The sequence below is a fragment of the Pygoscelis adeliae genome, unplaced genomic scaffold, assembly GCF_000699105.1.
Source record: "Pygoscelis adeliae isolate BGI_AS28 unplaced genomic scaffold, ASM69910v1 Scaffold63, whole genome shotgun sequence".
Lineage (NCBI taxonomy): Eukaryota > Metazoa > Chordata > Aves > Sphenisciformes > Spheniscidae > Pygoscelis > Pygoscelis adeliae.
Window position 1 is genome coordinate 1,152,401 of NW_008824414.1, and position 24,403 is coordinate 1,176,803.

The 24,403-nt window shown below is 42.0% G+C and overlaps 1 protein-coding gene across 1 annotated transcript in view; it reads left to right on the forward strand.

Annotated features, from left to right (window-relative positions):
- Positions 1–24,403, forward strand: part of HDAC4 (histone deacetylase 4) — a 235,465-nt gene that overhangs the window by 63,256 nt on the left and 147,806 nt on the right. The window contains exon 3 of the mRNA XM_009320769.1: positions 12,478–12,549. Within this exon, the coding sequence (XP_009319044.1) occupies positions 12,478–12,549 (72 nt within the window). The remainder of the gene's footprint in view (positions 1–12,477; positions 12,550–24,403) is intronic.

Consider the following 24,403-nt stretch of genomic DNA (forward strand, 5'->3'; position numbering starts at 1 on the left):
GGGAGTCCTGTGGAGTTTGCTTTTTTTAGTGTGCTGAAGTTCATGGGATCTGTCTCGGCAGATTAAGCATATCACATTGATAATACTGATCTCCTGTAGAAATATTTACCTGTGATTGTGGAATACTGGCTTTATCCCATTCACGTACCTAGAAGGATGGAAAGTTTTATTCACTTTTGATAAAAGGCTAAACTAAAACTTAAAAAAAAACCCCAAATCCTACCATGCAGTTAGCAGGGAACAGGAACATTTTGCAGAATGGCCTTTGAAAGAGTCTGTTGGTTGAACATAATATTCCAGAGTTAAGTTTAATGCTTGGACTATGCTAATTTCTTGGGGACAGTCACCTTTTCAGATGGATAGCACCCTGCAGATGGTGGCAGATTGTACCCTCCTCCACTCTTGCCAGGAGCGTGTGCTCACTGACAGAATAAAAGCAGTAAGGATGAAGCTATCCATAAGAGTTGATGAATCTCTTGCCTTTAAAATTGAAGTGCTTCGTGCCAGGGAAAATATCTATGAATATATTTATAGTAATAAACAGTGTAGTCTCGGCTCCTTCATTGCAAGCGGGGAAATTGCTGTTCCACCAAGTCTGTGAAAGTGGAATCTACTTTTAGATGCTTTGAAATGGTAGTCTCTTTTTTTTTCTTCTTCCCTCTGGGATTTAAAAATATCTGAAGTCCAAATTTTAGAAATCTGTACATGAATTGACATGAAGATATTAGATACAGGCTATCTAAAGCTGGTAGATACTGGCTGGTATATTCAGGAAAAGGTAGATTGGGACAATTTTCCTGCTGTCTGGTGTTGATAGTAGTTGACTTTATATCAGATAGGGCTGGGATAATGGGGAAGTGCTGTGCAAAGGTACCAGGTTGGTTCTGTGTGCAGCATCTCATCCGAGATGGATTTAACATCGGGACATAGCAGGATCCTGCAGACCCCACCCGGATCCGGTCTCCCAGCACTCTGGGGAGACAGGGACACAATGATGTGTTTTGTTGTCCATGTGGTGGAAACCCTGAGCTGTCCTGCTGGAGCTCGAGGCGGTGCTAGGCAGGAGAAGGTGTTGGATGCCCACCACCAAATACCTTCTGATGTTGGCTGCAGGAGAGAGATGCAGGAAATGGTTGGGTAAACTAAGTCTAAAATAGAGCCAAATCTCTGACATAGTACTAGCCTGGTATGGCACGCTTATGGTGTTTATGAAATAAGATATCAGTCTTTTCTGCCTGTAAGAAAACACCTACCTTTACTAGGTAGGTGTTTGGCATTGAGCGGGCACAGGTGTATTTCTTGGTTTTCCACGTTGTCCAAGTAAGACTGAGTGATCTCTCAGACTACCAAGGTGCGACAAGTGATCAGGGTGTAGGATACTTGTTTTGCTTCTGCTGCAAGCGAGTGCTCGAGCTTGTCCATAATTGGACTTTGTGGTTATTTTCTGTGTACTAAATGAGCTGATTTTGAAACTTGTTACAGAAGAATGGAATGAAAAACATTAAATATGGATATTTTTGGCTTAAAAGGAAAAACACACATCAAAAGTGTACTATAGATGCTATTTCTTTAATGTCATAATTCTTTCCTTTATATCTTATTTTTTCTTCACTTAATGCTGCAACTCTCCAGGGGACGGTGGAAAGGCTGGCTGTAGGGGGTTCTGTCTTTCCTTGCCCACAGGGGGAAGCAAGTCTACTGAAATGGCTAGCTGTTCCTTTTTGCTGTAATTATGTCAGACTATTTTCAGTGAGCTTTATCTCTTTGATCTAATGGATAGGTTACCACAGACCTTAGATTACTTGCATTTACATGTAAAGGATTATTTTATTACCGTGGATTTCCAAAATGACATATCTTTCAAATTTTGTGCAGATGAAGTCATCGGAGTCTGCTGAAGAGACTGAAGATTGTCATGTTTAGTAGGAGTTGCGTTATCCTCCCAGTGCAAAGAATTAAGGAAAATAATGGTGTAGGAAGTAGAACACAATGCTTTCACGATTCGGCATTTGAAAAGTAGTGTATTGTCATTTGGATATTAATCTGTAAACACCTTGAGGACCACAGTGTTTCCTGCTTGAACGCATCTTAGGTATTTGGATTCTAGGATAAAAGGTTGCTTTTCTTATTAACTGTTACTGAGTGTTACTTTTACCTTGATGTTAACCAAAGTGGGATCTGTTGGATTTATCTTTACTAGGTTCTGGGTGGGAAAGCAGTACGAAGCTTGTGTAGATGTTACGCCTGAGTATCTTCTGACTCTTGTGAAATATTTGTGTGGATTATAATGCAAAAGAAAGCTTAAAATCCATCATAGTTCTTGCTTGCGAGGTGCCGAGTGCTGTGGTCTGCTGCTGGCTTCAGTGGAGCGCTGTGCATCCTCCACCTGACATCTGGACCTATGAATGTCTCTGGAGAAATCAGTAGTGTCAAGGGTGTGGTGGAGGTTTATGATTCCAGATATGTCAACCTCTTCTGTAACTGAGGTGGACATCAGCCTGACCTAGTTTCTACTGCATCAAAAGTAAGAAGTCAGAATTATGGCAAATTAAATATATACAAGACCATGCTGATGATGTTTATGCATTATGTCACTCACTGGCAATGGAAGGTGGCTAACTTGGATATGAGGTATAGTAGTAGTAATAATAATTATATGAGGTGGAGTGTTGGGGTTGTTTTTTTTATTAACAGGATTGGATTAGCTTTCATCTAAATGGGTGTTTTCTTGATTATACTTGCAGGCCAAAACCTAACATATTTAGATCCCAACTCTTTTTTTTTAATTGTCTCCTCTGCTTCTATCCCCCATTCTGCCTGTTGGATATCTGCAGTGTTTTATTTTTACCATCCACCTTTAAAGTACAAGTAAATAGTGCTTAAATACTACTTTTGTTTTTGTTGAATTCTGTAGGCTGTTGCGATGCACTGGATTTTTATAGCAGTTGCAGTTGATTCCAATTGAAACCATAATTGGTATTTCGACTTGATAGCTGCTGTAAATCTCAAAGAAGGGAAGAGAAGGATGCTCTCATTTTGTTAGCCTGCTTCTCTTTCGGATGCATAGTGCATCTTCCAGCTCTCTGGGCTAATTAAAATGCCATTACAGTACATGTGGTGCTACAATACAGTCTAGGGAGACTTCCAAAAATAGATTCTTGAGTGCAGACAAATTAGAGAGGAAATATGCACTGAGCATTTTTTCATAGGTTTAAAGAGAAATAATCCATTTGCTGCCTTAATTGCTTTCTTGTAAATGTTGAAGACTTTTTTTTTCCTCTGTAAATTTCGAATGAGTAGACAAATAAATAATACGTCCATGATAATTACTATTCTCATTACTAATATTTTAACTTGTTGTTACACGCCATAGCCGTTAATATGCAAGTCAGGATGTTTTAGTGGAATGTGCTTAACGGTCAGGGATGGAGACTTTTGCTTCTCAGTGATCCTGTTTTAGCTGCCTTGTATTCCAAGGCTACAAGGTTAGCGCGTGGTCTGGTTTTAGAAATAGACCAATACAGTTGACCAGAACCACCCACTCACCCACCCAAATCCTGCCAAGAAGTAACGCAGATACATACTGTTTGCAGCAAAACAATCCCCCAAATTGTGTGTAAAATGGACCATATTTTTTATAATGTTACTATGGTGCATATATACTGATAGCGGGGAGAAAACTTGATGTTCTTGGGCCTGGAAGAGGTCCATGAAATTGCCATGGGTTTACACGTGTAACAGAGACAGCGCATAACTCCCTGGGCAGTGCCAGTAAGAGTGAGGAGCTCTCACTTTCCGTAGCGCGTACCTCCCCGTAAGCTGCTGACAGCAGCCTGATGACAAGGGATGACGTTTGCACTGGCTTGTAGACTGCTAGGCAGCCTTAATCAGAGGGAAGGCGCTGAAGGAAAGGGAAGGCACGAAGAACAGCTTATGACTGTGATAGCAAGTAACATGCAGAGGATCAGCTCTGTGGAGTGTAGCTGATGATGCTGATGGGGTCGTGTACAGGCTGTGTGGGGTTGTTTTGAAGCTTGCTTTAGGACTGAATTTAGTCCAGTCCCACAGACATGAGTCCCCGTTAGTGGCTGGAGCATGTTAGTCTGGGCGTTTTGGGTTGAGTTTGAGGTGTATCCCCCCCAAAAAAAATCCAGTCTGTGTGCTCAGACTGTTCCATGATGCAATGAAAAATACGGAATGTGGAAAAGTACGGGAAGTGGGGCAGCCAAGGGGTTGCTCCCAGAGCCCGCTCCCAAAGCAGAGTGAAAGCTGATCCTGCTAATGCTGGTCTTTGTACAGGCTTTAAAGGTAACCCTGGTCAAGCACGTGCTAACTCATCTCTTGAGTGAAGATAACTGTGAGGCTGATTCTGTCTTTGAGCATTTCTATGAAGTGTAGTATTGTTGTGTTTAAGTGTCTTTCAGTTGTACGGTGAAGCAGACCGGAAGGTGGCATGGTTGGAGAGAAGGGGAATGGATCTCTCTTTTCTTTGTGAGACAAGTTCACAGTTGTTTTACTGGAAAGCAGTGAGGAGAACAAGGTAATTGTTTGCTTGATGACAACTACAAATTCAGGAGTCATTGATCCAGAAACATCCCCTTTCTTTCTGTCCTTAGCGAAAGCTTAATTTTAAATGTGGATGCACACTCTTGAAAGGATGTGGCTGGGATAGTCTCTCAGATGCCAACTGATGGCTATATATCCTGGGCTTACTGTCAGCCGCCTTGTTTTGCCTGAGGCTTTTTATTGATAGGGCACTGAGAAATTACAGCTTCTTTCTATTTTGGCTTGGAAGGCATGGGGCAAGCTTTTGAGCTGTATCCTCCTGGTGAAAAAATAGCCTAAATAATCTGGTAACTGCCTTGCAAGTGGTTTGCAAAGAAACGATTATCAAATTCATCACCAGTCACTTGGACTGTTGCAGATGTCTTATTGGGATGTCTTACTGCTTAACAGTTTTCCTTGGCACTCCTTTTACTTATCTAGAAACTGGAAATATATAAACAAGAAGCTCTAGGTTCTACTCTATTACTGGGTATGGTACAATCCATCAGAGGTTTAGCAATTTGTGTGCCAAGCACACCCCAAAACCAGCTTGGAAAGGAACCTGAAGCAGTGAACGGCAAGTGGCAGTAGCTGCCTCGTGTGGAGGACATGGACTGGCAGTTCAATGGCAAGGTCTTAGGTTTTAGGACTTGGTTGCTTGCAGGAGGCGTAATTCCCTGCCTTCTCAGAAATAATTGATTGCTGCTATGTAGTGAAGTGTTGTCCAGAAAGTATATGACTAAAGAAGACCAGAAATGTATTTGGTCGAGCGGTCTCAAACTCCCTGCATTAGCAGATAATTGCTCATCCTGAAAAAGTCTCAGGGCCAGTGTATTGTCTTCCCTCAACTGAGAACAGACTGATGTTGGAAAAACTACTGAGTTCTGCAGACCACTATCTCATTTTTTAAATCTTTTCTCAGAGGTTTCTCCTTGATTGCCTACAACTCATCTTCTGGTGTTGAATCTAAAACCGAGGGCAGCGCTTTGGCCATGGAGGCTGTCACATCCCTGAGTAATGACCTCCCCTGCCTTGCATGTGCACCTGCTAATGCATCCTGGAATGAACTTGTCTTCTGCATCATTGCCAAATGGTGGATGCTCAGTTTTGTGAAGTGCTTTGCCTTTTCTTTGTTGTATCCTTGCTTTGCCAGTTATTTCTCATCTTGTAATTGTACGTTTGACTGTTATTACTATTATTATTATTATTATCATCATCATCACCATCATCATTAAGGTGGTAGGGTTTTACTCATTTGTCATTGAACCTTGCATCCATCCATTTTCCAACCAGTCATTGAATTCTGCATCTTGTGCTCCAAAGGGGCATCTCTGTGGTGTGAGGGCACACCCAAATTTTAAATGCATCTTTACTGCTCTTGCCAGTAAATTGTGAACTACCGCAATACGCTGGATAATAATAGATCCAGAAGCAGATGATGACTGAGTGGGCTTTTTAAACCAGGTGTGTACTTGGTTTAGACCTAATTTTCTTACTGATGTGCCCCATGTAGCCTCTCAATAGATTTTATAAAACTTGGGTAAAAATCAAAACTTTTTTTTCCAGTTTTCCAGCCAGTTGTAGTGACAAAGAAATAAATTGGTTGCCTGCCTTCAACTTCACTTTGATCCATCCAACTTGCTTTTCCTACTAACTGACTTTTGTTCTGCCTTTTGAAATTGTCCTTTCTGCTAGGAAATCAAATCCTAGTCAATAATGCTGATTTTCTGTATCTTTTCCTCCTGCCTTTCTCCCCTGCCTCTCTTTAAAAGTTTTACTTCTACGACGGCTCTGTAGGCCTTTTCCTCTACTCTGGGTGCCCTTTAAAGATCATTGTTGATTGTTCATCGCTTTACTCAAGGAGTTCAAGTAGGCCAGGGTGATTTGCATCAGGTCAAAAGATCTGAATACATGAAAAACTATTTAAATAACCTCCTCGTTCCCAGTTCTGCCCTGCATTTTTAAACTCATCAGAGTTAATTATAGTAAGGCTGCTTACAGTTTTCTGTAAGAGCTTACTGAATGCTTCAACCTTCTGTTTTTGTTTATTATTTGTCCTGGTTTTTTTTTTTTTGTAAGTAATAAAGCTGTACTTCCCTGTCCTTGTCTCTTTTGGTTTTGCCTTGGATGATGATGTTGTTCGTTTTGCTGCTTCATCTTTTCTGAGGGTTTTTATCCATGCATGTTTCTGTCTTATTCTGGAGAGTACTGTAGCCATCTTGTCTTTGTTTTGCTATTTTTGACATGTTTAAATCCTGCAAACCCAGCTACTTCCAAACCTGTCCTGGCTATATTTTTGAAGTAACTTAAACAACTCTTTGGAACAGACTAGGATAAAAATAAAGAGTTGAAGTTCCCATCAATGAATAATGGCTTCATCTTATTAATTAATGAGTAGAAATACCCATCTGGAAATTAAGCTACACTAAATGTTCTCTAACTCGAGCCATAAATCAGACAGGCTGGTGTCTGCCTCCTTCCAGGCTCGATGGATGGTGCAGTTTGTCTTTCCCTTGCGAGCATCTTGGACTGGACAGCCTGCAGGCATTGTTTTTGGTGTTCGCCGGCTGCTGTCAGCCCTGGGATTAATCTGCCCCATTCAGCCTCCCTGGTACAGCTGGGACAACTCACTCTTGCTGCTTTCTGATTTTTTTCGGTGAAATCGTTAGATTGATTCACGCAGAACCAATTCAAGAGGACATTTTCTTGACAATTATTTTTAGTAGCTTAGGAAAAACTTGGCTAGTAGAGAGCTCGAAAATATTTTGTAGGTAATCTGGTTTGTCTCAGTACTATGCAAACCAGGGTTTGTGGCTTGTGAAAGAGTCAAACTGTGATTGCATGGTTTGACCTCTTTGCACTTTCTTTGCCTGTCCACCATGGTAAGAGAAGTTGCTTCCCATCCCCGTCTGCTTTTTGGGGACTGCAGAAGCACCCCTGTGACCCTTCTGGGCAGTAACAGGAATAAAACTGTAGACCTATGTGTGGCGCAGATAATTTTAGCATTTTCTGAAGTTTTTTTTTTTAATTTTGTAATTGCCAAAGTTTTCTCCATGTAGATACACAGTGAAGCGTGGAGAGGATTGGAGCTGAATACTTTGTAAAGGTAGGAGGTAGAACTTTTTTTGTAACGGAAACTGACTGTATTCATTTTGGCATTTGCAGACCCAGACCACTCCTAGTGCTTTCTAAGCGTTGGCATAAACCATCGTGCTTTTCCCCTGTTGCGCAAAGGTCTATCATACAGCAATTGATTTAGGAGAGAGTCTCCAGTAATGGTGGTAAGAAAACCCAGTGCAGCAGTAGCAAAAACCACGCTTTTCTTGAAGCTTATATTCTCCCAGGTGACCAGTTTATCATCAGTGTGATGGTGCAACAGGATCTGTGAAGCAATCTGGTTGAATATGTAAAACAGGGATTTTTTTTCTCTTTTAAAGTTGTGTAGAGCATGTAATCACAGCCTAGGATTCCAAACCCCTGCTCTTTCAGTGGTCAGCTCTCAGGGTTTTTTTCACAGATAATTCCAATTTAGCTCATCTGAGAGAGAAGGAAGCAATCAAAGCAAGCGCTTTTGTGGGCAGCAAAGGAGGAATCCTGGTAGATTCGGTGTATGGATTTTAGTACTTGATCAAAACTTGATGTAGCGCAGTTACGATTTTAAAGCCTTCCTTCAGACTGGTTAAGGGACTCTTCTGCTCCTTTCAGAAGGTCTAAGGTTTTTGGTTGCTTTGTTTTGGGGTTTGTTGTTTTTTTTTTTTTTTTTTTTGTCAGTATTGTGTTGGCAGTAGATACGATGCTTCATTAAATGCAATGGTATTTTAACTTTCTTTACAAAACTGATCAGCTAGTCTCTTGAAATTAAAGGATTTCTTTGCTTTTTGTAGCATCTTTAGCTCGTTATAGGAAGCTAAGGAGACAACAGGAATGTTTAACTGCTTTGTGTTCTGGGGTTTTTTTTGCTTTGTTTTTGGGCTCAAAATCCAAGCTAACTCTGCATGTGCAGGAGTCCAAGACGCTCCAAGACATTTTTTTGTCGAGTGAAGCTCATTGATGGTGTGAACCACCACAGCTTTGAGTAATCCAGACACTGTGCAACCACCACAATCCAGAGCAAAAGAATATTTCACTCCCTAAGTAGCTGACCCAATGTAGGACTGTAATTTTGGGGAATCTCCTGCAGTATCCTGGCAGCAAGTGGTGTCTGAAACCAGATAGGCTCTGCCTGCATTTTGGACGTGGCTGGAGTAAGAGTTTTTGGCTTTGGCCTGTGGCTGTTGCAATGCTGCTAGGAAAAGGACAACACTTGAGTTCCAGCTTGGAAAGGCTGGATACAGAGCATAGGCTTCTCTTAAATATGTGCCACTTCTTCAGTGAGGCACAGTAGCTGTATAAAATGAGCTTGAAATATCTCCGGGGTCCTGGCTTTTTCACTGCTGCTCATGTTTTGTAGTAACAGAGAAGGTATGTGTATGGGGAGCAACAGAGTAGAATGTGTGTTTGTTTGCAGCTACTGCAATTAAAAAAAAAAACAAAACAAACAACCCAAAACTCCTCTAGATTCTAGAAAGCGAGTAAATGGAAATGCCATCAACATTGCTTTGCTTCTCAGCATTCTATGAGCTGTGGAGATGCCAGGGATGCTTGTTCCTACAACGGGGCTACTGCTTGCAACCACAGCACGGGGATGTGCTGGTGCTGCATGGGCACTGCAACCTCTGCGCAGCAACCCGCAGGCTTGTGCTTTCACCCCTCCCCATGGAGAGGTGGAGGTGCATTTGCAGAGGGAGTGAATGCAGGTGCCTGAGGCACGTCATGGGTCATCCGATGGGGCTGAATGGGCCTGCCTGGATGTCTCCTGCAGCCAGAGATGATGCACCTGTCTGCAAGTCGCACAAGAGAGGAGGATACAGAAGGCTGGGAAAGAAGGTGGTAGGTTACCAGGAGCAAGTAGGGTGAAATGATTATGGTCTGGACATACCAACCCAAAGGGTTTTACAAAAAAAAAACAGTAATCAACTTGTGCAGATAGCATATTTGCTGTGTTGATTGCCGGGTGCAAGCATTTAGCATGCTCGGGATGTGAGATAGGTTACCCCTCAGGAGGAGGCAATGTGCCAGCTTGCGTGTTTACATCTTTTAACCATTTTTTATCCAAACTAGTAGCTTAGGAGAAGAGGTGCGTTATACAAATATCTTCTGATGAACTATCTTTTTTTTTTAAACAGATTTATTTTTTTTTAATCAGTCGATACAGCAAATGCAGAACTTTGGTCTTACATAGTTTGGTTTCACTTTCAGTGTTTAAGGCATCAGTGGTTTAAAAGATGTTCTTAAACCTTAAACCTTAAAGATTCTTCTGTGATTAGTCTATTACTCATTTTGAAATGAAGGTTGAAGAGTGTTGGTTTGTTGGTTTTTTTAAATTAGTTGAAATATCAGATACTTTATTTCTTAGAGATAAAAAGTCTTAAAAAAAAATGCCCCCTAACCAACACTTCTGTCAGTGATCTCTGATGCACTGGTGAGACTGAAAATTCACAACAGTGGAGGAGGAAGTCCATGGGCAACAAAATGAAAGACCTTTCTTGGTTTGGTTGGCATTGAAGTAGGTTGCCTGCTTTGTGCAGGTGCCCATCCGTGGTGTCTGGCCAGCCAGGTGAGCCTGCTGAAATAGCTGGTGCTGCAGACTTGCACTAGAAATAGGTGGGCTCTTATCAGTTGATCTCTGCCAGCAGCTTTGTACTACTGGAGGTATGGGTTTAATACGTCACTTGTTCAAAACTGCTGGATTTAGCATGAGAAAGGGCACCTTCGCTCCAACAGCCTCACTGCAAATGGGTGTTTGTGTCAAAATTGACTCTGATTTGGCTCACAGAGCACCTGGACTGCCAGTAACAAGGCTCTGTTTTGTAGATGCGTCCTTCTCCTCTGAAGAAATAGCTCAGCAGAGAAGATGAAAATATTCAGCTCCCCAGCAAAACGCTCCTGGAGCTGTTCTCACCTCTCCCTGCTTCCACGTTCCCTTTCCCTGGATGCTCTCTCTGGCCAAGCTGCAGCATGTGCCGGAGCGGGTACGTGTGCCATGCCGGCTGGCCGCTGGGGCGGCTGCTGCTTCGTTGCTAGGAGAGCCGGGCAGAGTGATATATATATATATATATATTTTTTTTTTTTAATTTTTTTTAAGCTGCTGGCAGGCTGAAGCGATGAGTTTTGGGAGCTGCTCATGGTCCCTGGGCGATGCTGGCGTGTTCAGCGCAGAAACATAGTGAAGGCTTCAGCAGCAAGTAGGGTTGCAGTTTGCCAGTGAATTAAAAAATCACTAATGAGGGCTGAGATAGCAAATGCCTGTCTTATAGAAAAAAACAAGGCTGTAAAACATGACATTTCAGTAACCAGGGAAGATCATATTTTTATGCTGTCCATTTACACTCTTTGATCTGCAGTGACCACTGGGTTGTGAATCTGGAGAGGCTGATGGCTGAATGTTATTTAAAATAGTGATGTTTCACTTTACCCGTTCAATCCTGTTGCCTGCTCATTTATTGCCATTCACTGCTGCTTGTGCAGGTGAAGCTCAGCTGGCCAAGTGTCATCCCACCAATGCTGTAGGTTGGCCACTCCGGTACAGCAAGCCCAGCCCTTCTTTTGGCTCTAGAAGTAACAAACCAAAAGCCAAAAAAATTATAATGTGAATAATCTATATTACTTGTTTGAGAAGGAGAACTCAGCATGGTTATAGTTTAATTTATTGACATATTGCCTGAGGCTGCACTGATCCTTGGGTATGGTCACTGGAGGCAAACCCGTGCAAATGATGGAGAAGACCCAACTATGCTGTTTCTCCAGAAACCTGGAATGGAGAAAATAGGGAGAAGAAAAAAAAGTGTGATTTTTTTTTTTTTTTTTTTTTTTTTTTTTAATATTTTTTTAAGTTTCCACTGACATCTTAGCATTTTTTATAATACTGTCCTCTGCTTTGATGGAGAGAGATGGGGTGGCTTCTTTGATGTCTCCAGACAGGGTTTGGCTTGATCGTATCTGTACTGTAGCACAGAGTGCAGAAAGGCATTAGAGGAGAGCAAGCGAGACAGAACTGGCAAAGGTAGAGATATTTACAGTGGAACAAATGAGTTTGAAATAAGTTTTCTGTATTCAACTATTCATAATCTAAGTACTGAAAACATAATTTAGCATTTTTTGCTTCAACTTTTATTGGGGGGGGGGCAGAAGGGAGGGGAATGGGTGACTAGAAAATCTGGTCTGGCAGTCTACAGCAGTAGGTATCATGTTCTTCTGTTTTAACTCTACCTGAATGCAAGATAGCAATCTTCGAAATATTTTACATAGAGAACTGCTTCAGCAAGATGGATTTCTGCATATCATTTACAAAGTATGTTTTTAATGCCTTTCTGAAATCCAAACTTATGCAAAATGGGGCTTGTTATGCATGTCTATGCATTTTAATCTCCTGCAGTGATTTGTCAGTTTTCCTTAACATATCCCTGGCATATTACAGCCATTCTTCAACTTTGCTTCACAGGGCTGCGTTTCTGTCTTAACTCGGTTCTCCAAGCAAGGAATGAATTGCAATTTAGTTATTGTATGGTAAGGTTTACAAGCTGATGTGCCTAATTCCTTGGATTGGGATCAGTACCAGTTGTGGATTGAAAACCTGAGTGCAATTTGGGCTAAAGTTCTTATATTTTGTGTTTTAGTGTAAGCAGTTGTTATGCAGCTGTCCTGTTAACGTTCTTGTTTCTATTAATTTGTGCTACTTGTGTGTTTCTGTTTTACACTGATAATTGGTTAGTGATTCCGGCCTTCCCCCTCCCCCCCCGCTTGGAATGTCTAAAATAGCTCAGCTAACCAAAGAGTTGATGTGATTTTTTTTTTTTTTTTTTTTTTTTTTTTTATTCTCCCCCCTCTTTACAGATGGGCTTTCTGGCAGAGACCAGCCAGTAGAACTGTTGAATCCACCTAGAGTGAACCACATGCCTAGCTCTGGTAAGAAGAAACTTTTATTAAACGTTGTTCCTATTCTGGGAATGCAGTAAAATATTCGGCAGCTCTGTCTTGCAAGAGGGAGAGCAGAATGCAAATGTAAAATGCTGGAACAAAGTCTGTTAGAACTTGCACGCATCTACTTTCCCAGGCTGGGCGAGTGGGATTTGGGAGTGGAGGGAGGACGGAGCACAGCAGCCTTGAGAGTCTTAAACAGCTCAGCCCTCACCCTTGGCAGGAGGCTAAGGAGAGCCTAGCCTGGTTGGAGCTGCTTGTTTTTCCTTAGAAAGGAGAGGACAGCAGAACAAAGCAGCACCTTATGAGTCTTTTCACAGCCTAATAGGAGCGCTGCAAAGCAAAGTAGGTTTTTGAGTTGCTGCTCCCATTAAGGAGACATCTCCTTTTGTTGAAATGAGGAGCCAAACACAGGCTGGTCAAAGCATATCATGCTGGGCTCTGGGCTATTTGTTTTTCTTCCATCTTCTAATGATCCTGCTAAGGTATCTCTTGGGTCTTGTCCTTCCGGTATGAAGCAAGCACAGCAGCCACAGTGTTCATCCTGGAGACTGTCTGCTCCTCATGGAGCTGAGAGAGATCTTATGGCTCACAAGTGCAGCATTTCAAGTGATGGAAACCAAAGTTTTGGTCACAATACATGAAATGCTATGGAAAGCAATCTGCTGCTGTCTTTTGTGTTTCCTCCTCCTCTCTTCCAAAAGCGTTTTCTTTCCAGGTGCAAACAGATAGAGATATTTATACTGGGGATGATAGGATATATGAAGCATTATCTGCTTTCCAGGTAGGAGCTCAAGTTTTCCAGAAACCCAACTTTCCCTTCTCTGCTGCCTTCCAAAATGCCTTTAGGTCCTTTTATATTAAGGAAGAGATCTCGCGGAAGATCTAAGCGCTTCTGGTAATGCAAGTTGGAAAAATGTAAACGAAGCTTATTCAAAACAACTTCAGTAGATTAGGGGGAAAAAAATGGGCTGTGACCTAACCTAGATTTTTGTGGACTTAAATGCATATCTGGGGAAGGAAACTTTTAAGGAGGTAGAGCTATTGTGTTGGAAAAAAGGAAGAGATCCTCATTTACCAGGTATGAGTGTTTGGCTTCGGATTCTGAGAAATCTCTCTTCCCTCCGTGTGCTCCAAAACTTGTCTCTCAGGTAAGGGAGGTTATATTTTCCTAACCCTGAGAGAGATTCTCATTTTAAGCCTACCGTGGTAACACAGGTCAACTTAAAGGTTTTACTCCCTGTTTCACATCCGTGTGCTAGATTGAATTTTGTGGCTCTGCACAAGAGAAGTCACAGTCCTCTTTTCTGTCAGTTGTTACGTTTAATGTTTCCTTTTGAGATATTTCAGGACAAAGGCTGATGCTGGTTAACAACTTGGGTAACCTGATGGTGAAGTTCGGTGTGCTCTGACTATTTTTCCCCAGATGAAAGGAGGCTTTTTTAAGGTGTTATGGACTGATATAGGATTTATGGAATTCTTACTGTTTGGACTCAGTTTTGAGTATTTTTAATAGCTCACCTGTACACCTACTGAAAAAATAAACAGCTAGCCATCACTGGGGAGCTGTGCTCATGCTAAGTGGGCGGGATGCGAGATAGGCAGCGATGCGTCTTTGTCAAATGACTTCTGCCAGCCTTTGAGCTGTGGGAATTCCTGTCTTGTACTGGAAAGCTCAGGCTGGTTGTGCATGTAGTGGGCAAAGGGTAGGACTGACTGGGAGTGAAGATGTGACCTTATGCCAGAAGCAGCATTGACTCTGGACAGTGGTCACTCAGGTACTTTTCACTCGAGACCCTATGTTTATTCAGTTTCTGCTAAGTTTTGGAGAAATCTTTTCAGCCCTCCAGTGCATACATGGGCTGGAAACGTCGATCTTATATTTTGATTTGCAGAACGGTAATTAAAAACTGGAAGCACAGTGTTTGGCAAAAAGATGTTTCAGCATGTTTATAAATGCAAGCAAATATCATTGATCTTGGAAGTGGCTCATCAGCTGGCTTTCAAGTGTGATGCCTGCCTATACCTATGTATCCTGATGGGTTTTTAAAATTACTGTTAAAAGTTGCTGTCAGTTTGAGGGAGTTACCCACCTGGGCAAACCATTGTCTTGTCTGGTTTTTATCATTATTACCTTTAGGAGTTTGCTGCAGATCCTTCTGAGAGAAGAAAGGGGAAGTAATACCAAGTATTGTGCTGGAAAAACAAGTTATGTGTGGGTTTGTTGGGTGTTGTTCCAAGTCTCAGGCATGGCTGAAATAACGGTGTTGAAAAACAGCTTAAGGAAAAAAATTGCTTAATCGTGTCCTGGGATATTCCATTTAAAACCTTATCCTGTCCTGGTTATGGTAAAGCGACTGATTTGTAGCCCTCATGATGAATAAACTTAAGCGGACAATGAGCCTTTATCCCCAGAACTACTCTTCTAGTTAAGATAAAGTCATTGTGGTGTACTTGTAGGAAACCAAAATGTCTTCTCTTCGCCATGAACCAAGTGAAGGAGAAGTTTGATCCTTGTTAGTTGTTCTTTGATATAAAGGGGTGAGAAAGGGATGTACAATACGCAGGTCCTGAACACGCTCAGTTCTGTGGAAGCATCTCAAGTACGAAATCAAAATGTTTAGAGCATTTTTATGAAACCGTTTTAGGAGTGAATTGGGTTGAGTAGAATGGAGTTCAGTCATCGGCAGGGTGTGTTTTTAGGAAAATTATTTCTCTCTCTGCTTTTTGCATAAATTAAGGATTAATTTGAGGGAGGGAAGCATTTTCTCTTTTCAAAAATGTATCACCCATAATAGGTGCTTCTGAATTTTAGTTGCTTGTAAAAGTAAAACAAGACAAAATCCCCACAACCCACATCTTGCACAGGAATATAATAATCTGTTTGATAATGCTGTTTTCTCTTTTTCTGGCTTCAAAATATTACTGCATCTTTGGCTTGGGGGAGCAAGGGGCAATGTTGCTTTTCCTTAACATTTACTTGCTGAATTCGGAGATCTTCAGAGCAAGGACTACACAGATTTATTTTTAGTTAATGTTACATGGAAAATCTCATGATGATTAAGGGGCCAAGTTTAGCAGGGGAGAAAGCTGCTCAGATATGTGGGCACAGAGGTGGCCGCTGCCTGGTTTTGATGGATGGCAGTGGATCACTTGCAGAAAGGTGAAGGAATTGTCCCGCAAGTTAGCATACTGGTTTCAAGTATTTTTTTTGTGTTTTACAGTATTTTTCTTCTTTTTAGCAGCGAACTTAGCTGCAGTCTGCTTAAGGGGACGGATTCATATGTAAGGGGAGAGGGACAGAGCTCTCTTGTCCTCTTACTTTTTTTCCTATGCTTTTAAACTGAGCAATGCTATGCCTTTTCCATAGTGCAAAGCTGGGGGGCCAGTCTTAAAGATTGTGTAAATATCTAGATATGTTGTAGACAGTCATCTTAAAAACATCACTTGTGTACTGTTGATAACATCCTTGAGATTTATCAAATAGATCTTCATTAAGCATACTTTGTAGAATGAGTTTTCTTTCTTTGTAAGGCTGTGTTTACAATACTTTAGATAACTACCTCCCGTAAGCCTTTTCAGTTTTTCTTGCTGGTATAAACTTTATACATGCTCATTTTGTTACAATACAATCTCAAGCAATTTCTTTAGTATTAGAAATGTGAAAACAGCTTGATATCTGTGATATATAAGTAAACTGGTAGAATTAAATAAGATGGAAACTAGTCCTTTTTAAACTTAAAAGCTTTACTTTAAGTAATAAAACTGCAAATTGGGATGAACAGTCTCAGCTGACCAGCCGTGTTTCCCCAATGTGCTGGTCATGGCCTAATGTGAAGTTCTGGGGATATCTGTGTACAGTACAATTACTGAATTAGGAAAGAAATGCCCCTTCTCATAGCATTTCCATTGCCTTTTCAGGGATGCGTTCCCAAGTTGTGATTAAAAAAAAAATAGTGAAATCATAGAACTTATTGCTGTGGTTGAGTGCAGCTGACAAATAGTTTGAGCTGGAACATATCCATTGCAGAATACAGATGCATGGAGAGGTTGAGGAAAAGATGCATGGAGAGGTTGAGGAAAAGATGCTGGGCTTCTTGCCCCTAAGGTGAAGACCTCTCTCTGGCCACTGTTGCAGATCAGATGGAAAGCTGCTGCATGCCTTCTCGAGGTTGTTCTCCATCTGTCATCTGCAAACCACTGGTGGTCTGTGATGCCATTGTGCACATTAGAGAAGTGATCAGTGGTGGTTTTCTGATGAGTTTTTGAGGGTTGATAGTAGTCTCCTGCAAAATGTTAGGAATTAGTGGGTTAAACAAAACATGGAGGGTGGCTGCTGCTGAGCAGTTTCTGTAAGAGCAACAGGGGCTTGACAGGGGATGTCCTAACGGTGGTGATGAAGCAGACTGCATCTTCTACATGTGGCTGCTTGAAATGGCTCTTCTACATGTGGCTGCACCCCTGCTCTCCATCCAGGCCACTGCCTTTACCACAATGCTGCTGCTCAGCCCTTGGGACGGCTCTTCCAGCACCATACTGGGGCTCTTCTGGATCTGACACTGGCAAGACCAAGGGAAGCATGGCAGGGGCAGCCAGAGGATTATGCATGAGATTTCAGCTCCCTGCTTTTTCTTCTTCCTGGATCTAATTATCCAGTCTCACTTCCACATTCACTTGAAATAAAATGTTGATGTATGTATGAATAAATGGTTTGCAAGAGCCTCTGGACTAATATTGTTACATGATTTTACAGGCTTTTGAAATCAGAGATTAATCCCTGTCTCTAAGAGGAAGGAGGGGTAGTCCAGTTGGTCTAACAGAGCCGAATACCATACCTTTGTCGATTTATCCCTTCAAAGGAAGGGGATGCCCTCTCACTGCACCGTGTTTTCAGATACTTGCTTGCTTTCTACAGTGTGTCTGCTTCAAAAGCTCCTTCAGAAAGGTACCAAATCAGCATGGCGCAGTGGGGCTTTGAAGCAGGTTCAGATTGCTGGCCGGTCAGCTAGGATTCAGGATGCTGCAGACAGGAGTCCGTTCATCCTTGTTCACACTGGGACATATTAGTACAGGAATGGCACACGGTTTTATCGTGCCCCAGAAGTGTAGCTCACACACAGAAAGGCTAGTCCTTTAATGTTAAAAATACCCTGATCTATTCACCATGGAGTCTGAGGGGGGGGTGTGTGTGTGTGTGGAACCCACCCCAAAAACCAAATTACCATTGAAAGTGAGTTCTTGAGAAATCATTTTAATGTAACAGCCATACACTAAGCAGATTAAATTGTTGTTTGCTTATTGTCCTATTGTTAGCTTACTTAAAAGCTGCAGCTATTTTTGTCAGGCTTTTTTGTATTAATTTTGCCACCATTTTGATGCTCTGGCATAAGATAGCGGGAAAGCTGCAGGTTAGTGTAGCTCAGAGCCTTGATAATTAAAGTCAAGTTAACCTTGTATTTACTGCAACAGGTATTATTTCCAACCCTAAGCTAGATGTACAGAATGTAGCCCATGAAATGACAATAAAAGAAGTGTTTTACCAGCTAGAGGTAATACTAAAGCTCACCTTCGTAACCCGTTGCTCAGCAAGGAAAGCCTTGCATAATGCTTCAGCCAGCTCCCAGATTTCCACAGATGATTTGCTGTATTGTGCTTTTATAAAAAGCCCTTTGCAGCATGCCTAGAATGTGGTCAGCAAATTCGAGGTTATTTATGCAGGACAGGGAAGGGAATTGCCACATCTAGAGACTCTGGGCAGCTCCCTGCAGAGTGGCAGGGAAGTTCAAGCTTCAGGACCTCTTTGCTGGACTAATACTGCACCCAAACTCATGTTTTGTTGGTCATAGTCATAGGATGATTTAATGACTCTCTAACTCTCTGTCAGCACATGCTCGTTGCAGGGTTGTGTGCAAGTATAGGGATGTATGCAAGAAGGATGAAGTTTTTGGCCAGCCTGGTGAGGCACCATCTCTTGCCTGAACTTCAGCATCTGTGTGCTGCAAGGGATTAAACCACTTCTCTTGCTGAGTTGAGTTTGCTGGAGCGGGGACCACTTTGACATCTGCCCAGAACGTGGTCTGTGGATGTCCTGATCCTGTGGGGTGGGAAGAGCAGGAGCCCGCAGCTCCTACACTCTATTTTGTTGTGCTTTGTCTCAGAAAAAATATTTAGCTGTCCTTTCTTACCCACAAGGAAACAGTTATTAAACAGAGGAGGTGGGATGAATTATTAACGACTTGTTCCTCTTTGAAAAGCTGCAAGCAGCACTTAAATCTGAAGCACTTGAATACAGAGCCGTTTTCTTAGATGAAAGGTAACTGGCAGGAAAGTTTGCTTTACTGCAAGACCCAGCTTGCTATTTTTCTTTATTCTTCTCTCACCTTGTTTAGTTTATTAATTCACAGTGATCAACTATAGATTTCACTGGATTTGCTTAGTCCTGACTGTTCACAAAGTGTTATTTTCAAAATAATTCTTCTCCCTGATTCCCTACCAAAGGAAAGGTTGTTTTGCGCTTTTGCTTTTATGTAAAAGCGGGTGATGGAGGGAAGAGTCTTTGAATGCACAACAGTATTTACATCAAACTTTTTCTGACTTCTTAGGGAAGGAGGAGGTGGCACGATACGAGCCGACACTTAAAGGCTCCCTTGAATTGTTAATCGGTAATCTGTTCCCATTGCCTCTGGCTCTTCTAAAAATAACAGTACCGTGTGATGAATGAAAAGTGATAAATATTTCATGGAAAGCTGATCACGGATTGAGGCGTTTCTCAGTTAAAAAATTCTGCGTGTCTCAGATGCGGTCTTTCGGTGACTACGCCGCGTCCTGTTTGCCTTGTGTGTTTGCACTCTGGGTGTTTTGCCTGGATCTGCAACCCTAAAGAGGTAATCAAGATGAAATCTTTGGGGTTTTTTTAAATTTTATTTTACTTTTAATTACCTCACTTTTTCAAGATAACACTTTGTCCTATGGCTGGAGTGGTCTGATACACCCTGTACTTGACTCCTCTTTTCCATCAGCTTCTCCTGATGCCTGCTAGATGGATGTGGGTGTTAGCTGGAGGACAAGGGTGGAGGAGTTGCTGAGGATTGTTAGCTGTGTGTTTGCTTTGGTCTGCATTCCCTTTTTGTTGGTGTGCTCTGTACTGCAGAGCTCCCCAGAGTGCTTTATGCCAAAATTAACTTGGGGTAGTTTATTGCTAAAGGGGAAATAGATGCCGTAGGTCCGTGCTCAGCAGCTACCTGCATTCCCAGGATTTTAGGAATTCCTCTTCTGACACGAGATGCATTTATCAAGACCCTAGAGACTCTTCCCCAGCGTATATTGATTTTCAGGGCTATATTTGGCTCTGCTTTGTCTTTGGGCAGTGGAGGGAATATCAGGTGAATGGCTTGTGCAGTGATGCTTAAAATATTGTAGCAGTCTCCAGATGCTGACCTGGAGAATTGCTGTTGGTTGATTAAATAGACCTTTCCTCTCCCTTTTTGTCGCTTCCTCTCCCTGCTCCCCTCCCCTGCCCCCCCCAAAAACTGCTCCAAACCCAAAAATGATTTAGGCTGAGACATAATTCACCAAGTATACAAATAAAAATTGTAACCAAGCTACTTCAAGCTGAAAAGCCCTAGTAACACTGATGCACCGAGTTAATGTGAGAGTGCTGCCAATGTGTAATGGTTTAACTTTGTTTTGACTTCTTAAGTGTGTAGGCCTTGAAAGATGGGACATTGCCTTCAACAAATAGGGTCTTTTGGGAGCTGGATTGCAATGTGAGCACTTCAGCTTTACCAGCATGGCTTACTTCTGTGCCCGTGCTTTCCTAAATCATGGACTGTCCAGACTTCTCAAAGAGGACCGTGCAGGGATGTCGTCCTCCATCCTCACCTAATTCCTTTCACCACCAGGCAAATGTGAAATCAGCGTTTTTTGTGCCTCGGATGCAGTAGTAAGTTCATTCACACTAAAGCCATCTCATTTACGTTTATGGTTGGTGCTGGCTTGGCAGTTGCCCCTTGAATGGCTTGATTTGAGGTCTACCTTAAGCCAGTGTCTCCTTTAACTTGAAACAAGTGCTTATGATTAAATATCTGCTCCTTTGGCTTAACTAATATCTTGTGATTTAAACCACTCAATCGTTACTACTTTTCCATCTGTTTTTCATTCAAGAAATTGTGTCATATCAGATGATTCATTCATATTTGATTAGAGATTTCATTATAAGCTGGTCTTAAGTTCTTATGATCTAATAAAAGGCTTTGGAATCATTGACTTGGAACTGTAATTGTAATATACAGAATAAATGTACTGCACATTTTAATGATATTTTGCTAGGTGTTTTTTAAGATGTTATAGTTCTTGCTAGTGAATTGTTTAAGGTGAATTTGTTTAAAAGTTTCTACAAAATTCAATGACTGACCTTTTCCATTGGAGAGTGGAAGTAACAGTTCTCCAGGTTGCACTGAAGACCAAACCGTGGGTGAAATTTAGGTCAAAACTTGCCTTCCTTAACCTGTCTGTAGTTCTGCTCATAGGCAGTCACGCTGTCATGATATTAATTGAAGGTCTTGAAGGTGCTGAGTTGTCAGGGTATCATGTGCATTGGTTAAGTGACATATAGAAGACTTTTATTTTCACTAAGGAGAGTGATCTGCTATCTGTATGCATATAGTTTCTTAGATTAAATAAATGAATACAATTTTTTTCCAATTTCTTCTAAAAATTGATTAAGCTGCTACAATAGGGTATTTTAAAAAAAAAAAGTATTGGGGGACTACCTTTATGCTTTATTTTTTGCTATTCCAAAACTGTCTTAAGCTCTTAAATATCTTTCCAGTTGTATGTAATAAGAGCTTATTTTTGTGCTTTAAATATTTTGGTAAATTTGTTTTATTAGAAAAATATCAGACCAAGTTATTTTCTGTTGTACTTTTCTTAATGTTTGATGCCTGTATAATGTATTAGAAAAGGAACATATAATGCAAAGCTAGTCAAAGCAAGCCTATCTACTTGATAATGTACATGTGAAGGAAGCATTTCCGTGTTCTGATTGAATGATTTCCATTAAGTTTTGCTGGGCAGACTGAATTCCTCCAGCCGGGGAAAGAAAAATCTGTCATGAATGAAATTAGCAGTTTTGGTTTATTCATACGTTTTGGGGGGAGGACAGGGGAGGGATGGACAGACTCAAAGTTTTGAGGTGGGTATTTTTGAGTTTATTTTGCACTTGAAAAATAATTGCACCTCATCAGTATCGTTCTTGGTGAGCCAGATCCTGTTGTAAATGTTGCCAAAAGCTTTCATTGAAATCTTATGCTGGAGGACTAATTTAAATGGGCTGTTTTGACTGTATTAGGGTAACTAGATAAGCACCTTGTTCAGTGATAGTGCTTTCGTGTGACTGTTGGAGCTGGGTTGTGGCTTCATGGCAAGTGTGTCACCAGGATCCTGAGATGTGGTAGCTGCAGGACTGAACAGAGCAGGGAACTAATGACGGTGCAGCTATTTGGTCGTGAAGTTAAATAAACGTTGTTGAGAGAAACTGGATGGTCTGTGTCTGACACAAGCTTCTTATCTGGGAGTGGGCAAATGACATACAGAAGTCTTTCGTTGCACATCTGGCTGGAGATCAGGCCTGATCTCCAGAGGTGCCAGTGGTCACAGGGATGGAGAGAGGTTTCCAGCTGATGCACAGATGTTTAGGAGGTAGGATGGTATGTTTTTCACCAGTAAAGATGAATTTGAAGATGTAGCCCCATAAGCTGGCGCAGGGGAGGGTTCTCTGCAGTCTAGGGTTTTGGTGTTGCTTTGTACTAAAAGGTCAATTCAGAATCACAGACAAGCACATATTCCCATCCACAGGAAAAATAAATACACAGGTGATTGCAAATGCAAACCTAACCCTTGCAAACCCTGCTTTGGAAACAGGTGGGTTTAGTTCCTTTGCATAACGGCAACCTCGAGGCTTGGCCCGTAATCTCTGCATCGCAACTGGGCTTGTTTGAACAGCGCTTTGTGGTGTGTGCGTTGGAAAAGGCATCCAGTTCTTTTTCTGAGGAGCATGACAGTTCCTCACCTGACTTAGAAGATACCTGTGATTCATCCCAGCGGCTCATTGCTCTGGAATGAGGAAGCTCTGTGTCTGCTGCCAACTTACTCTCTGAGCTTTGGCAAGTTGGTTGGCTTTTCTTCTCTGCCTTCCCCTAAAATCAGGTAATATTTGCCTGTCCTCACAGTGGTGTGTTGTAGTGGTCACCTGCACAATACCTGCAGCAGATAGTAGGAAATTGAAATGAATTTGGTAAAAATCAGGTCCTACTCATGTCCAGGTGATGGCCTGATCTCTTGAGGACACTGAGGTAGAGGAGGTGTTAGCAGATGTCAGTCTGCTTTCCATCCATGAAAACTCAGTATCCTGATTAGAAGTGTGAAGCTGAAATTGTTGGTTGTCTGAGAAAATAAGTTATTCCTTATTAAGCCTCATATTATAATCCGAGTTTCTGTGCAGTAAATGTAAGGGCATTTCCCTTGCTTTTTTTGCAGACTTTTGCTTTAATATAATACCGATTCTAGTAAACTTATATATTAACTAATTCCTTGCACAGTTGTATATGTATGCATCTATGAAATGAGATCCTGCTGAGCAAATAATGTATTGTGAGAGTGAATGAGTTTGATGGAGGAAAAAAGAATTTACAGGAAATAATCCGGCTTCTGAAATGTTGGAAATACTAGAAAGTGGGAGAACAAGAACGGGAAAAAAAACCAAACCCTTATATGTGGATGAAAGCCACAACAGCATTTGGATGATGTGTAGAATATCCTCAATTCAAAACCAGCACCAAGGGAGTTTTAAGCGGGCAAAAGTTGAAATGGTAGAGGCAAAGGAGAAGTGGCAACGGTTTCCTGTGTTTCAGTGTGTTGTTTTGTTTTTTTTCATTTTAATACAGGCTGTCTGAATTCTTTGTTCTTGTACTTTCTTTTGAACTTGGAACATTTTGGCCAGACTTCTCCTGATAGTCACTATCCTTAATTGAAACAACTGTAACCCTGCGGTTGTTCACATGGAGGCCCTTGGGAGACCTGAGAAAAATATCGTGATCATACCTTATTTTGGCAGCTCAGTAAGAGGTAAAGCTTTGCATCTCATGACTGATTAATCACAATTAAATGCAGTTGGTGCCATCTGAATTTTATTCTAGTGCCCTGGGTTAACCACTGGTAGCTAGCATTTACTTTTTGTTGAGTTTCCAAGAAGCTGTCCTATTTATAGCTTGCTGCAAGGAGAACGCAGTGTCACTTGGGTTGAGATAAGGGTCAGGGATGGAGAAGCGTTCCCTTGTCCACGCGTGGTGTTGACAAGGCAGGGTCTGGGCTTGCTCCCTCTTTCCGTAAGATGCAGCGTAGTGGCTGCAAGTTGTGAAGCTTCCTCGGGCACATGGGGAAGGGGAGGTGGGTAGGGGGATCCGCACGGTGTGCTGTCTCAACACTGAAGGGGACCTGGATGCTCCAGATGAGGGAACATCTGGATCGTATGGGTGCTAAGGGGGTGCATCAGGGAGCGCTGTACAGCGACGATTGACCAGAGAAGACTCTGCTGTGACTGAGCAGCTCTGGGTCAGGGTGTTTCAGCCTGTCCTGACCCGGCTGCCACACCCATGGACAGGCTTCTCCTGGCCATTGCTGAGGGCTCAGCCCAGATCGAGAGGCAGCTCCATGGCAAAGGGCTGCTTGACCCCAGACCGTGACTTGTCCCAGCATAAGCCCCGCTTGGAGCTGCTCATGCTCCGTCTGTCCCGCTGCGCCCTGTGCTGGTTCCCCACCGTGCGAGCCAACAACCCTGATGTTC